A 15,863-nucleotide genomic window follows, 5' to 3' on the forward strand; every position below is an offset into this window, starting at 1 on the left:
ATTACGATTAATGGCAGCCAATTAGTATAAAATGTGAACTTAATGACATTGATTTATGATAATTATGATGATGATGATGATAACGACAGTTTTATTGGCTCTCTTGTTATTGACATGCATTAATTAAAAAGGACTAATATGCATGCCTTAGTATAGTCGGCTGCATAATTGTTCAGCCTTGCACCGCAAAGTTCTTTTGCCAGTTAACAGAATGCATTTACCGCTGCCGCATTAACAGCTGCTGTACTCAGCAGATAACAGCCGCCGCTCTCAGCAGCGCATGCGAGCATACCACAATCCACATAACTCAGCATGTTGCTGAGAGCAATGCGTACCACACACAAATTCTGTTAGTTAACATGCGTGCGTGTTGGTAAACTAAGCGTCCACTCAGTATTGCCGAGAGTTTCAAGCGTGCTGGTTGTGGACGCGGCTGGTGCTACAATTAAAACCCGATTCGCGTTCGTTCGTTCGTGCGTACGTTCGTCGCTATCATCGTTGTTATATCGTATTATCCGACTATATATTCGTCTGCCCAGTTAGCGATTTAAGAGCCAAGATCTGTTGCGGCAACCAGTTGACCAACGCGTGCAGCATTTAGCCGAGTCCTTGTACGATCAAAAAAAAACTGTTCCTCGTGCCCTAAAACAACAATTGAGAAATATTCAAGATTTAAAACCAACATCTTTATGACAAAAAAGCAAGAAAATCGAGAGCGTGTCCTTTTTATGTGTTGCCGTTAAATTAAATGCAGCTAATAAACGCTGCAGCTGTGCTGCTCAAAAAAATTTGTGTGTGTGTTTGTGCGTGTGCGTGTGTGTGTGCAAACGTGTAAATTATTAAATTAGCGCTTAGCGAGAGCGGGACAAGGAAAACAGAAACGAATACGAAAAAGCGAAAACGAATAGAAAGAGGAAAACGAAATCGGGATAAAAGCGGATTACATCAAGGATTAAATAACAAAGTAATTTGCATATGTTGAAAATAAATTAACATTATGTATGCCCTACACTTGCATAACACTAATTTTACATTCATTTATGCCACCCACCCCCCATTTCACCCACCTGCCCACTCACGCACACACCCGCTGTGGGTCAGCCACGGGCGGATGTCCGTTCATGTCCATGTTTTGAGTCAATGAAAATTTTTAATTGTGCACGCGTGTCGCAAGTGACCCCCAAACGGCGCTACGCCCAACTCAAACCAATGGGTGGTTGTGTGTGGGGTGGGTGGTTAAAAAAAAAAGAGGGGGGGCGTGTCCTGTATGCCGTGCTGTTTACGCCCCTGTCCAGACTGCATGTTACCCGCATATTTGTCATGCGTATTATATGTACCATACCTGAGTGAACTGGCAACCGTTCCTGGTCAAACCCCAATCAACCCCCGATCCCGATGCATCCTGGCATCCAACGAAGCGATTAGAAATTTAGTTAGCGAATTATGCTTTAAACATTTTCATTATTATTTTTTTCAGAGGATTTCGGACAATCCTGTCTAATTATAATTATAATTTCCCTGCCAGTGTAGTCCAGTATTTAAATATATTAAACATTAAGTAAATATTAAAAGCTTCAAAAGTATTAAAAACTTTTGTATAAATAAATTGATTTAGCACATATCCGCGCATAGCACGCATTACCAGATTTGTATTATTTCTTTGCTCTTCCACTTTCAATTATCCCCAAAACTGTTTATAAATCTTTGTCGCACAAGTTCATTTCTATTCCTAACAGCTCTTAAGCTATGCTTAACTCACATCTTAATTTCAATTGGAGTTTGATGTTTTTTTTTTTCGTTCTGTCGTTTCGTTTTGCCCCAGCTTAATTTCAAAATCCCCACACCAATTTTAGTATGTGCCACGCTTTGCTCCTTGGCCACCAATTTCCGAACCACTTGAACGCTTCAAGTTGGCTCCGTGCCATGCGTCTCTTTGCCCTTGCTCTCCTTTTTTGTTGCGGTCAGTTTGCCGCGTGCCGAGTTTTTGGCGAGCACGTGAAAAGGTCCAGTACACACACACACACACGCGTGTGTGAGCATAAAAAGCCAAGAGCCAAACACAAAAACCACTAGGTTAGGTTTGGCGGTGCAGAGTGCTGGAAGGGCAAGCAACCACTGGAGCAGCGCTCGTCCACGTTGACCTCGTGTCGCCTGCAGCGTTAATTTATAATTTACTGTGCTCACTGAAACCGTCAAAACCAACACCCACCACCACCTGCCATCCACTCGGCGGTGCTCTGCCCACTTTTATTATTATTATTTCTGTGCGTTCTACGCGCTTTTCCGAGCCGTGCGCGCTTTCCATGCGATTCGCCGAGTTTTGACTTTTTTACATTTGCCGTCGGCGCGACGGACTCTTTGTCGTTGTCCTTGTTGTGGTTCTTCTTATTGCTTGTTGTTGTTGTTGTTGTTGTTGTTGTCGTTGTCCATGGTGTTGTTATTGTTGCGGTGTCCCTTCATTTACTGGTCCTTGGGGTTGGGGTCCTGGTCCTGGTCCTGGTCCTGGCTAGCGGCTCCTATTCCATGTCGTGTGCCACAGCCAGACGCTTGTGAAAATTGCCTTTTCCAACTACTCACCGACATTTGCGCGCTGTTGTTGTTTGTTGCTGTTTTTAGTGCCTTAATTTTGTTTTCGTTCTATATATATGTGTGTGTGTGTGAGTGTGTGCTTGTTTGGTGTTGCTGTTGCTTTTGGTTTTGGTTTTGCTTTGCGGTTTTGCTTTTTTTTTTGTCGGCACAGTTTTTATTTGGAAATTTGTGACTTCTGGTCCGCACCCCGCGGAATCGAGCGACTGTTGCTTGACCTTTTTTGTCGCCGTTTTGTTTGCTGTTTTAATTAATTTGTAAATTTACTTGGCGAGATTAAAGTTAAAATGCAGAAAAAGAGAAACAGGAAACAAATTAGCTGTAGCCCAAATGGCAAATGCATAAATTCAGTTCAAGTATTTTGTTCGGAATTTTATAAAAGTTTTTGCTTTTTTTTTACGCCAATACACATAACACAATAATTTTAATAATATTTTAAAATATTAATTAAAAGAAACAATAAAAAAATCATTTTCCTATTAATGAAAGGCTCCTCCGAAATGTTATTTAAAATTTATAATTTAAATATAAGTAAAGCTGAAAAAAATAATGCAAATCATAAAATTCAATTTTAATGGGTAACATTTTTTTCCACATACTCAAAAAATAAGCTTAATGCATCGAGTAAACCAGTAAACCCTAATTCATCTTCTTTTACTCAGCAGTTTTTAAAGCGACCGCAACCGCAAAATTGTGCTAATAAATTCAATTTCCTTATTCACACAGAAACAACAGCAACAGCACAAACATAACCCAAGCGCACACTCACAAGCAAATTGAGGAAAAGCCGGTGAAAAACATTTGCCTAAAGGCCATTAATCGCTCATTTTTCGCATAAACAAAAAAAAAAAAGAAAAGCCTGACGATGTTTGCCCAGTCAAAACAAAAGCAGCAACAAAGAAAACAACAACAAGCATTAACAACAGCAGCTTGTTGTTGTTGGAAATGTTTAGCTTTTGTTTCACTTTCGAGCACCGCAAAAACAAAATAAACTTTGTCATTGTCTCGTGACAAATTTGAATGGTAAATGTCGATGAAGTTGTTTTACTGCCGCCCGTCCGTAAAATGCGCTTAATGAAAACAAGCCAAAAATACGCCAAGAAAAACGTTAGCAGCCCGTGCTTGAATTTAAAATTAAATAAGCAACGACAAGAACAAAAAAAAACAACAACAAAAAATCTCCCAAATGTGCAATTAAAAAATTTTACAGTCATAACTTTTTATTATGGTACATAATTCAGTTGCCTCTTTTATGCACAGTGCTGCGCGTGCTTTTCCTCATTTCATTTCATTTTATTTCATTTCATTTCATATTCTCTTTCGTCCTTTTTTCCAATAAATTGGCTTCAGCCAGCCCACTCTGCCAGCCCACTCTCCTTCCTCTCACACTCCCTAAAAAATTAATTTTATTTTCACAAGTTAAATTTAATTATACTTATTTAACCTGCCTTCTTTTTATTTCTTATTAAATTTGCTTTTCTTCATTTTTTATCATTTATTATATTTATATTTGCAAGCTAGTTATGCTATAAAAGTTTCGTTTAATGGCTTTGCCAGTTATAAACGAAAGTTAATGCTCTTTAGTTACGGATTTGTGTTTTTTACATTTTTCTAATTACCTTCCCATTGGGTTATTTAAAAGTACTCACTTTTCTATACCCACAACCATGCTGGCATTTTATTCAACTTAGCGTGTCAGTTGACTCATAATGTGTCTGACAAAAGGGTTAAAAGGCCACGCCTTTGACGGTCGGTATGTTTGTCAGTCGGGGGTGTGTGCATCCTCGGGGACCCCTTGCATAAGTTATGCCCCACACACATGTCTTACATTATCCTCTGGGCTCATAAAACTTCCTAACAACCAATAATTGTCGCTTCAACTAAATAATGCATAAATAATAAAAACTCTTTCGACAACAACAAGAACTAAACTGAAGCGCAGCAACACCAGACACAGTTGTCGGCGACGGCGGCGGAGGGTGATAATACTCTCTAATGGGGATCGGGAACTGGCAGGGGATATGTTGTTGGCCAACAAAGTGAGAAAAACCGCGACGTCGAGCATAAAAAATGCATAAAACGAGGACAAAATAAAGTCATAAAGTAAAAATTGCTGGCGTAACGTAGCCCCGTGAACCATAGAAAGAATAAAAGAGTGAGAGAATGAAAGGAGTGAATATGTTGCACAACAAATGACGGAATGAGTCAGGGCGCGTAGGTGTTGTAATGCTCTATGTGGTCCTCTCTGCTGTTCTTGTTCTTGTTGTTGTTGTTGTTGTTGTTGTGGTGCGACTTGTTTGAGGTTTCAATAGGTCATAATTCACGCCTAGTCGCCCCTTTTGCCCAGACCTCAGTGCTGCGGCGCCAAAAGGGATTGCAATGGTTAAAGGGGACATGCCGACGAGAGATTCTAGCTAGGTGGCATGCACATGACGTTGGCGCCACACTCAAAGGCGCACAAAGCACACACACACACACACACACACACACAACAGATGTGTTCTGCGGCTACAGCCAATATTATAAATGCAGAACAAGAACGAACCACTGTTAAATTCTGTGACGCACCACTCAACTCACAGTGGGGTAATGTTGAGAAAAAGGGGTGCGTAGTTATCATAGGGAAAAAGTACAATTTTTCCATATAGCTGTTATCAGATAAGGAAAACATAGCATTTATATCTGGTAGGTCAATATAAAGTACCCTTGTAAAAATATTTAAGATTAGGGATAATTTTCCATGCTGATGATAATTTCTTAGCTATGAGGAGCACAAGGATTCTTGTATATGCTAAATTTATTGAATATATTTTGGAAATAAGTAAAAGAAGTTAAACTTCCTCCGATAGTTCCTATGTCACATATGATATACTAGTTCCTTCTCTATGTATACTCGTTCCATGAGTCCAAATATGATATCTAAAGCAAGAAAAACATTAATCATAGCAACAGCTATATCGGCTCGGTTCTTCATACTGTTCGATAATACATATATATTTATTGAACTTAAAAATGCCTTTTTAAATGATTATCAAACAGAATTATATAATCTTCGTCTGCCTTTAAGGGATATAGGGTTAAAAAAAAACATATAAATCTCCCTTTGTAAATACTAAACGAACTTACCCGGCATTGCCCGGGCTATATAAATAATATTGAAAACACGTGGACTACATTTTCTTATGTTATTCACGCAATTATCATGCGCAGCCGCAAAAAAAAGATCTTGAACAAAGTATTGTTTTAAATCCTTGTCCATTGTGGCTTACTAATAACATATTCCGACGACAGCTTTGTCTGTTCGCACAGTTCGCATAACAATTAAATTGTGCATTAAATTTTTCTAAATTATTTATAATTTTTGCAACCCTTTTCTAATTGTTGTCCGTTCTGCAACTTCGACAACAGCCACGAGGCACAAAGCGCCCAAAGCAGTTGCCGACAAAGGGGAGTACGTGGTTCTAAAAAGAAAAAAAACCGCAATCAAGTTTTGTTGTAGTTGTTGTTGCGGTTGTTGTTGTTGTAGCCAGTGTCGCTTGTTTTGTTATTAGCACCCGCTGCCTGTGTGGGTTATCTTGCATTAAATCTCTTCATCTCCCTTTACCCAATACTCTATGGCTCTTCGTCTGGCCACTGCGTCTCCTGTTTTGCAAGGTACTTATGTGTGTGTGTGTGTGTGTGTGTGTGTGCATTGTGCAAATTTGTTTGGCCACTGTGTTTGTTTTTGCATTAGCTGCGGTCTGGCCCTGTCCCTGCACCACCCCTGTGGCAGAGACTGGATAGCCACTTGGTTGTTAGCAGCCACGTTGGTTTTTGCCTTCTTTATGGCTGTTAACGATGAAAAATTTGTGCCCTGTGCGTGACCCAGCGCCCGTGACTCCCACCTCCAACTCCAAGTAAGTTAGCCCCTTCTCGCCTAAGCGGATCCTCAGCCTCAGCGTTAGGCTGCGTGTTGCTGTTTCGTGTGCCTGTGCATATGTCAAAGTGAGCCTGAGACACAAAAACGCAATATAAACTGGGCATACCCTGTATGTGCCGTAATAATGTGGGATATGATGTGCTTACGTCATTTTTTCCTAAAAAATCGTATTCTTCAACTTAACGAATTTACTAAATTTGTATTATAAATATTATTATTAAATTGATTAAGTTGTTGGCTAAACGAAATGTACTGTTATTAATAAAAATATTCTTTGTTGATGAAGCGCTTATTAAAGGGTATCGTAGAGACAAGCAAACCGCACACCCTAAACGACATATTTATATGTTGTCCTTTTTTGTGGGTTAAAGTTAATCTCCATTAAAGAGAGTGTCCGGGGGCTTGGTTGGCGTCAGCTTTAGGGCAGAGCGTCTGGCCGGCGAATTAGGGAACTTTCCGTAATGTCCAAAGTGCCGTCGCCGTTTGCTTATGTGTGTGTGTGTGTGCGTGTTTTATTTACAGGTATTGTTCTAGTTGCTGTGGTGGTTTTAGCGTGCCATACGCATCATAATTCATAGTACATTACTGCATAAGGCGCGGCAGCAGGAGGGGCATAAGATATTTAATGGTCGTCAGATAAAGTTGTTGCTGCTGTCCATTTACTTACAAGTGCGATAGGGAAAATCGATAACTAAATGCTCAATTAATGCAGTTTGTTCCAAAGAAAATGCTATAAGTAAACAATTGTGTTACACTATCCCATTCAATTGGGCACAGCAACTGGCTGTGTAAATTGCTTACAGTAGCTGCTATTGTTAACTTGTAGGCGGTAATTAAAAACAAAGATAAAGTGCGTAAAAATCCAATTAATTTCACACCGCAGCCAATTAAGTTGACAGTCGGCAGAGACGCCCACTTGCTGCCATGAGTAGCAGATCCTGTTTGCCTGTACGCACACCCATAAACTTATATACATACATACATATATATGCTATAGAAACCATCAATTAATACACACACGCATACACGCACACACATGCAGGCGCAGCTAGCCAAACTTGCCTTTGGCACGTGCGTAGCCTATGAAAACCGCAAAAACGCATTCACAGCCAGACAAAGAGCCGTAGCCGGCAGTTGCCCCCTCGTACACATTTCCTTTTATACCACTCAGAAGTTGCCTCTTAACTCCCCAATAGCAACACAGTCTTCACCCACACAAGCCGCATTGCTTCTAGTAAGTCGCTTCCTTTACCACGAACATTTTTTTTTTTTTGAAAACAAGCGAGCAAGCCAATAAAACATCTTTTAACCACCGTCGGAGCTATTGCATTTACCGCCCCCTCTTCGACTAACCATCCATAACTCTTCCTTTTGCTGACAACCACAGTTAACTTCTGAGTAAAAGGGCTGCAAAATGCTGAACCAGGCCACGAAAACTCTCTGGCGGCACATTCGAAAATAATTTTCCAAGCATTTTGTAATCCATTTGAAAAATGCCAAGGATCCCCAGAGTACCTACACGAGTGTGTATGTGTGTGTGTGTGTGTTTGTAGGTGGGCGGATGTATAGGTGCAGGTGTAGGTGTCCTGGCACACTTCTCGGCTTGTTACACGGCATTTTTCGGTGAAAGCCCCATGAGCCTCGCTCTGGCTGCTCCTTTTTTTTCAACCCTGCGGCGACAAAAATAAAAATCAGTTTCGTTTTTATAAGTAAACAAAGCGACAGCCAAACAGCGAGAGAGAGAGAAAGGGAAAGATACATAAATAAAAAATGCAACAGATTTTGGGCCACACGAGCGAGAAGAAGCCGGCGAGCGCTCGATTCCATTTTTATAAACAATTTTTGTTATATTTATAGAGAATACAATTACATAGCAGCTATACGCACATATATGCATCTTTTATGACTTTCAGCTGTTGCGGTACAGCATACCCTGTATTCAAAAAACAAAATAGTAATCCGTCCGATAATACCTGGAGTTGTGCCTTTAGTTAACAAAAGCCAAATTTTCCTTAGTTATTGGGTAACTTACATTTCAAATGATTTATGACAAGATCTTGAACTATCAAAATTTTGTTTTATCACATGCTGGATTGTAATACTTAAATGCTTTATAATATTGGCAGGGTATAACTTAGTCAACCACAGCGACTCAACGTTTCTTGTTATTTTTAATTCCTCCTTTTGTGGGCATTGACATTTTACGTGCTCTGTGGTCGCTCACTGTTTCGTGTCCTGTGTCCATGTCCTGCCAGTTGATCCCTCCAGGGGAAATGACCGACAATGCGCGTCGCGTTGACTTTTTGATATTAATTAAAAAAATTCGTTGAAATAATAATAATATGTATGCCGTGCATATGTGTATAAATAAAAATGTACACACACACATTTGTGTTTTTATCAAAAATATGCAACCGAAGAAAAATGTTAAAAATTGTTATGTTTGCCTTTGCATTTTCCATGGCAAATATTTTCACACCGAAAATTTTATGCAATTTGAACTTATTTGCTTTTCATTTTGCTAAATATACAATGCAACATGTGAAACGCAATTTGGTTTATGCACTTTTCAAGTTTGCATTTTAGTGCAATAAATTGTTGTGGCCAACGGACAGAATAGAGTCGGCAGGACATTTAACAGCTGCAGCTGGCAAAATTTAAGAACGTTTCGGAAATTCTTTTCAACTTCGTGTGGCTTTCTGCCAAGCATTTTTGTGTCTAAAGCCAAGTGACTTCGAAAGCTGATGCAAAAGTTTTAAATTTTGTGATTTTCAGCATAAATTTATTAGCTAAAATATTTGCTTTGCTAAAAGGAATACCAAAAATGCCAAGCAAAGATTCCTGAAAATATTTAATTAATTATCTAATAATACACACATATCTTAAGTTTTGTGGTAAAATGTGCACTTGATTTGATGTGGTGAAAAGTGTGCGGGGGCAAAATTCAAAGAAATGAAACTCTCGAAAAGACTTTCGTATAAACTAATAAATACAATTACCTAAATGACAAGCCGCTTTCCCAAAAAGATTCGCTAAACTCTTGTGCCAAATACTTAGCTAGAAAAAATAAAAAACAGGAATATAAATAAGTATATAAAAAAAAAGAAATTAAAAAGAAAATACTTCCAGGTGGTAAAACAAAAGTTATGTGAAATGAAATAAAACAAAAAAAAAGCTGAAACTGAAACTGAAACAGAAACAGAAACTGAAAGAGCAAAGTAACCTCTTTCAAAGGAAATTCCCTGCAGACTCAAGTGGAAACAAAATAAAGAATAAGTGTGCTCCTTGTAGTTGTTGCTGTTGCTGCCAGTTTGTAACGCGAAACAAGCAGAAAAAAATAGAAGATTCTATTATTAACAATGCGCCCGTTCTAAGGCGACGTGCAGATATCCTGGCACTTCATAAACAGCAGAAGGACGGCGAAGGATGTCGTCGTTGTCGCCGACGATGAGAAGAGCAATATGAAACAATGACAGCCAACAATGGACAGCATAGCAACAACAACAACAACGACAACGACAACGACAACGACGACGACGACGTCATCATCTTGAATAAAGTGTTGACATCTTTTTGCCCATTCATTGTGTGTGCCGAAGTCTGTCCTTTGTCTCTACTGTCTGGCACAGTCTCTGCCAACAATCCTTGACTAACGCTATGCGTCCTTTTTAATTAATTTTACGTACTGCAGCCAAACACCCTGCGCCCCACCTAGCACCACACCAGTTAAACAATAGCTACCAGCTGCCAATGTGACATGGTCCAGTCTCAATCTCCCGGAGCAAGCCGGACCGGAGTCTCGAATTCGTTTTGCATGTAGAGTTTGTGTTCATAAATTTGTTGGCGTCACGTTGTTCCATTTTGACGCAGTTTACCTCAATGAAGGAAAACAGCATTTTGATGCGCCGCAGGGTGTGAATGAAGAGATCATGTGAAGCGAACTAGAATCCAGCAGACATTACTCAGCTGTAGTAGAAGCAGCAGCAGCAGCAGCAAATCACTTATGCAAATTGGCTTGGCATGTAGAATTTCATGAGTCTGTGGGGGCTTGCGGGAAACTAAACAATGACTACATCGAAAATCAACAAAATGAATTGAGCAGCTTAAAGAGCTGACAATTTAAACGCAGCTATACTCAGGATAAACTTTTCTTTTAAACCTAGCAACCATTACCTTGAAAGTGTTTAACTTTTGGGTAAAACAAAATAGGTAAACCATAAGTGGGAAATTTTAGAGCAAAGCAAACCAAGAAAATATTTATACGAAGCAAGGGACTTGTATTTTATTATTTAGTCTATAAAGCAGCAATGTTAGAAAATGTTCGGTTTGAGCAATTTTTGCAATTTTTTGCAAGCAAAACCTTGCATTACCTTAAAAGGTATGTACACCAACACATCACAATTGGAAAATAGAAAGGAAAAAGTGTATTTACATTTGCCAGATTCAAGCAGTATATTCTGAAATCTCTAGAGGTTGCCTCTGCTCAATACGATTTCTATTCCAAGGCTGCACAAATCGACAATAGGAACGTAAACAATTGGCCATCTCTCTTGGCTACTGCCCATAATATGTGTATATAGGATATATATAGCAAAGGAAACGTATATTTGGCATCTGCGTTTGCCACTCTCACATACTTCTGCCGCAGGCAATAGATGCGTAAACCCAAATTAAATACCCATGTGAAGGTTCGGCTCTATGCCAACCGCCCGACTGGTGAGTTATATGCATGAGATGCTGCGTGGGTGTTTGAAGTGTGCGAGGAACCTGTCTCAGATCGGTGAATTTGTGTATATTTACGCGTTGGGATTCATGGGGGACTTTCGCCTTGGCCTCGTTGTCGGCTTCGATGCGTGCATGAAAATTAGATTTTCAGCCAACAGGTTTCCATTATTTGGCAACGTCCCGAATATTCAAGTCGATGTATACGACGCATTTCGCTTTGCATAATACATAAATATTTTCTATTTACGCTAGATTCTAATAGGGCAGACAGTGCTGGTATCCAGGTTTTGGGGTGTGAGGTCGAAGCACTGGGCTCTCGGGTCTCAAGTGGAGCCAATAGGCGCAGCATAAATAAGCAGCGTTCTGGCAGTCGTGCTGCGGGGACTGCCTCACCACGATATGCGGCCCTCTCAGTTCAGTTATCCTTGCCAGCCTGCCAGCCTGCCAGCCTACCTGCCACTCACACATTTACCATTCAGACATCATTCATGCGAATGTTGTGAGTGCTATACAGAGGGGGCCGGTGGCAGGTGGCTTGTGAAGGAGGTGACTGCGCCAGCAACTCTCATTTTTATTATTTATGTTACTCATTCGCCTCATATCCTGCTTGTTGATTGCTTTGCGTACACGTGTAGTTTGTGGCACTCCTGCCCCCAACTGCTGGCCTCTATATATATTTGCCAATGCGATGTTGAGCCCACAACATCGTCCTTGCACATGGCTCGAGCTTTTGTTTGCTTCAGCTTGTCTCCGTCCTCGTTGTCATCGTCATCGCCTCGACGCGCTAATATTATGAATGGCAACCCATGCATTGTAGCCAGTTGCTAGTTGGAAGTTGCTCTCCACTGCCAGCTGGCTGCTACTTTTACTTTTCGTGGCTCCAACAAGGCACACCTTTGGCTCACCACTGCGAGCTAAGCACGCGCACAGGAGCGGTTCATGGGGCAAAACCCAGAAGAGCGTTATTCATATTATAAGCAAACTGCGTATCATTTTTTTTTCTTTTCATTTGAAAACTAACTCAAACCGCTTAAAAATAATTTATATTTGTTCACTTCGAGAAGTTTAAGAATAAAATATATGTTATTTAGAGCAAAACATATATTCTTGTATGGCATTTACTTTTCTTAACTTGTCCAGACGAGATTTTTATAAATTATTAAAATTTGCTATGCAAGAAAATGGATAAAACCAATGAAGAACTGGACTGTTGCGCCTTTTGCCTGATGTCAAAGAAAGATGAGGTAATCCTCCTGTGCAAGCATTCCTTTTGTTTTAATTGCATGGAGGCGTATTGCGAGATTGTGCGTTACAATCGACGATGTCCGGTGTGTCGAAAAAGCTTTTCATATTATGAGAAAAAAAACGGAAAACCGTTGATTGTTATTGTAGACGAAGATGAGGACGAGTCTAATGATGATGACGATGAATCTGAATCCGAAAACAGTGATTATGATGATGAGCTAATGGTGGAAGAAGAAGAGGAGGAGGAAGAACTAGTAGAACTAGAAGAGCTACAATGATTATCGCTAGAAAATGTCTATCTTTCAAAAAAGTTAAATTTCTTAGTTATATGTTTATTTTTATAATGTTAATATATTTTCTAATTAACATTATTAGTGAATACCTCAAATGTTGTTCCTTAGCGCCCAATTTCACCGAGCCCTGATTCCGACCCTGTCCTATTCACGCCCTCAAGTTCTTTCCCTTGGCCCGTTAAAGTGTCAATGCAGGTGTATGCGTATGTGTCTCTGCGGGTGTGTGTGTGTGTGAGTGTGTGTATTTGTGTTTGAATTAGAAGAATCACTGGAAGGCCCCTTGGCCAAAGAAAATCTTGCGAAATTGCTGAAAGCAAAATAAAGGAAATAAAGTAGAGCACATAGGTAACAAGTCGAGGGGAAACTTTGCTGCAGCCTGATTGCTACTTAAATCTTTGTATTTACTTCATATTAAGCAATATTTCACCTGCCCACACAACAAGACTTTCACTGTGAATGACAGCCCCCCTCAGTGCGGTCGTAAGTGTGTGTGAGTTGTGAATAAGTTGTGCTTACCCGGTGAGTTTTTATTTGGTTACATTTGCTACCTTTTTGGTCGACTTTACGACAGTCCTGAGTTATTTGTTGTAAGAAAAAAAATCGAGGTCAATTTGTTTTGTCATGTTGAAAGCCTCACAAAATGTTCCTTATATTTTCAACCCCTAGCGACAACTCAGCATTCTTGTTGTTGTTTAATATTAAAATAAATATTTATTTATTTATTATTTACTCGGCCCCTGGCGTTGACCAACAGTAACAATAACAGCAACACCAAATACAACAAGAACAACATTTAATGCAACCTGGTCATTTGGCTGCTCAGTTCGCGGCGGTATTAGTATATTCTATCAGATATATTGCTCCCAGGCTGTGTCTGTCGAGCATTGAGAATGCTTTCAGGCATTTTAAATATTTAAATAGTTGCCATCAAGAATGATTACTTCATTCTTGGGCAGAGGTCATGCATTCCAGATGAGTTATTTTTCCTAAAGGGACCCCTACAAGCCTTTGCTTCTGCTTAGCCAAATTCATTTCGCCTTTTCTCAGTTGATGTGCGTGTCAAATTATTATTTCAACTCTTTGTTGGTGTAATTTCAAAGAGGAATTTCTAACCATATAAGCAGAATATTTGATATTGCAGTGAATGAAGTGAAAAAGTGACAAGTGATGTAAGAAAACTTTAAATATCTTAAAATTTGTATATTTTCTAAGCTAATTGCAATTCATATGCATATTTTGCGGTGTCAGAAATGTATACCGGTTATTTACTGACAATTCTTAAGTTATTTAAATTTAAAGGGTATTCTGGATCAAACCATAGAAATTTATAACAATAGTTTATATCTATTAATACGTATTTATTATGATGATGACTCTATCAAATGCAACTTAAACCCTTTCATTTAAAATGTTTTGGCATCTACCTTAAAAGCAATATTTTGGTCTGCATTTTCGTAAATCGGATTGAATAGATTCTCTAACAATAAACTAAAATTCGCAAGCAAATAATCCTCTCAAGTCGTGGGAACCACAGCCACAAAATGTTTTCACAAAAGAAGCAACTAAAATATGTGTTGCATGCCACAACATCAAAATAGAAATTTTACATACATTCTTTGATACAATCCAATTGCAATTCAATATTTTGTTGTCGTTGTTGTTTTTGTTATCGCTCTTGTTATGCATAAATGAAAACTAATTCGTGAAAATTCTCTATTTTCTATTTACAGTGGAGCATAACAGTGGCAAAAACCAAATGCAAATTAAATCAAATTGAAACAGCACGAAAAACCACATATTCAGAGCGGGAAAACAACTGGTCGCAAAAGAGAGAGAGAGAGAGAGAGAGAGGCAGTGTGAATAAATACGATGAGCACAAAACAAACATCAACTGCAACAACTCTAGCGAACTCGGAAAAGCAGCCTGGCGAAATGAAAAACTTATGAAAAACGTTAAATTAACAAAAGTAGAGTGAACAACTTTCAACTCAGACAGCCCATACGGACTCGGAATTCGGGGCCAGGTTAGGGCCAGCACCCGCTAACCATCCTGCCAGCCAATAAATAAGTCAGCCACATTAAAGTCAAAATAATAGATAGAGCAACACAGCCTGTCCCTACTCAGCAAAAAGCCGCAGCGCAGCTATTGCCACAATGTGCACAAGTAACAGGTACAACAACAACAGCAGCAGCAACCGCAGCAAGGAGCACTGTTTCTTGCCAATCTTATGGGTCTCCCTAGTTGGCGTTTTCCTGACGCTGAACCTTCCTGGCAGCTTCAGCGAACAGCACCCCGCGACGGCTGATGAAGGTGAGTGTAAGATACCATTTCACATACATATACCTAACCGGAACTGATAGGGTTGCAATGCTTGAATCGTTCCACACACATCGCGTCGTTCCGTGCTGTAAGCCAAGCGCAGCTTAGGCAGGGGGTGGCATAAATAAAACATTGGGAGCCATTGACGAAATTGCGTCAAAACCTCAATTGAAAAATAAACAGCGTAACCACAAAAACACAAGTCGAAATGTTTGGAAATGGAAATGTTGAAAACTACGCAGGGTTACAAAACAAAACCGTACCAAGCCAAACCAAACAATACAACAACAACAAAAAAAAAACAATTTAGACATTAACACTTTTGTGAGCAAGCGCAATGGAGGGGTTGTTGCTATATTGTTCGGAAGCTCTGTTGTATTTCGCTGTTGGCTAGCAAATGGGCGTTAAATTAAAAAGAGAAAATGGGCATAACATTTTGACAGGTTTTATTTTGAGGTTAGTTTGGGTTCAGTAGTCCATAATAAAGAACACCATGTGGTTTAATCATGGCTGGCTATTAACTTGGCTCGCCAGGTGTAAGGGTCATATATGTGTAAAATTAAAAAGTAAATATACAACAAATTTTAGAATTATTCATTCGTTCTAAGAGAATCTTTTAAATTTAGCAGCTAACATCTACGTAGGGAATCTGCTAGGACAAACCCTCCCTCTACTCTCCGATCCTCAAGACAAAGTAGGCTCTGCAGTTTTTGCATCTTAACTAGTTGTGATTTTGTTGACTTTTTTTTTGCGAGACAAACATGCTTTAAAATTC

The 15,863-nt window shown here is 39.5% G+C and overlaps 1 protein-coding gene and 1 long non-coding RNA gene across 2 annotated transcripts in view; one reads left to right on the plus strand and one right to left on the minus strand.

The window, feature by feature from the left end:
- Nucleotides 1-406: 406 nt before the first annotated feature.
- The window catches only part of side-V (sidestep V), a 45,644-nt gene continuing 30,187 nt past the window's right edge, over nucleotides 407-15,863 (plus strand). The window contains exons 1-2 of the mRNA XM_032437255.2: nucleotides 407-964; nucleotides 14,499-15,079. Coding sequence (XP_032293146.1) covers nucleotides 14,923-15,079 — 157 coding nt within the window. The 5' untranslated portion in view covers nucleotides 407-964; nucleotides 14,499-14,922. The remainder of the gene's footprint in view (nucleotides 965-14,498; nucleotides 15,080-15,863) is intronic.
- Nucleotides 8,296-13,392, minus strand: LOC116651253 (uncharacterized). Its single transcript, XR_004304251.2, has 3 exons — nucleotides 13,285-13,392; nucleotides 8,538-8,804; nucleotides 8,296-8,478 (listed from the first exon to the last, which is right to left on the minus strand). It is a non-coding gene; the product is annotated as an uncharacterized lncRNA (long non-coding RNA).

The sequence above is a fragment of the Drosophila virilis genome, chromosome 5 (assembly GCF_030788295.1).
Source record: "Drosophila virilis strain 15010-1051.87 chromosome 5, Dvir_AGI_RSII-ME, whole genome shotgun sequence".
NCBI classification, from domain to species: domain Eukaryota; kingdom Metazoa; phylum Arthropoda; class Insecta; order Diptera; family Drosophilidae; genus Drosophila; species Drosophila virilis.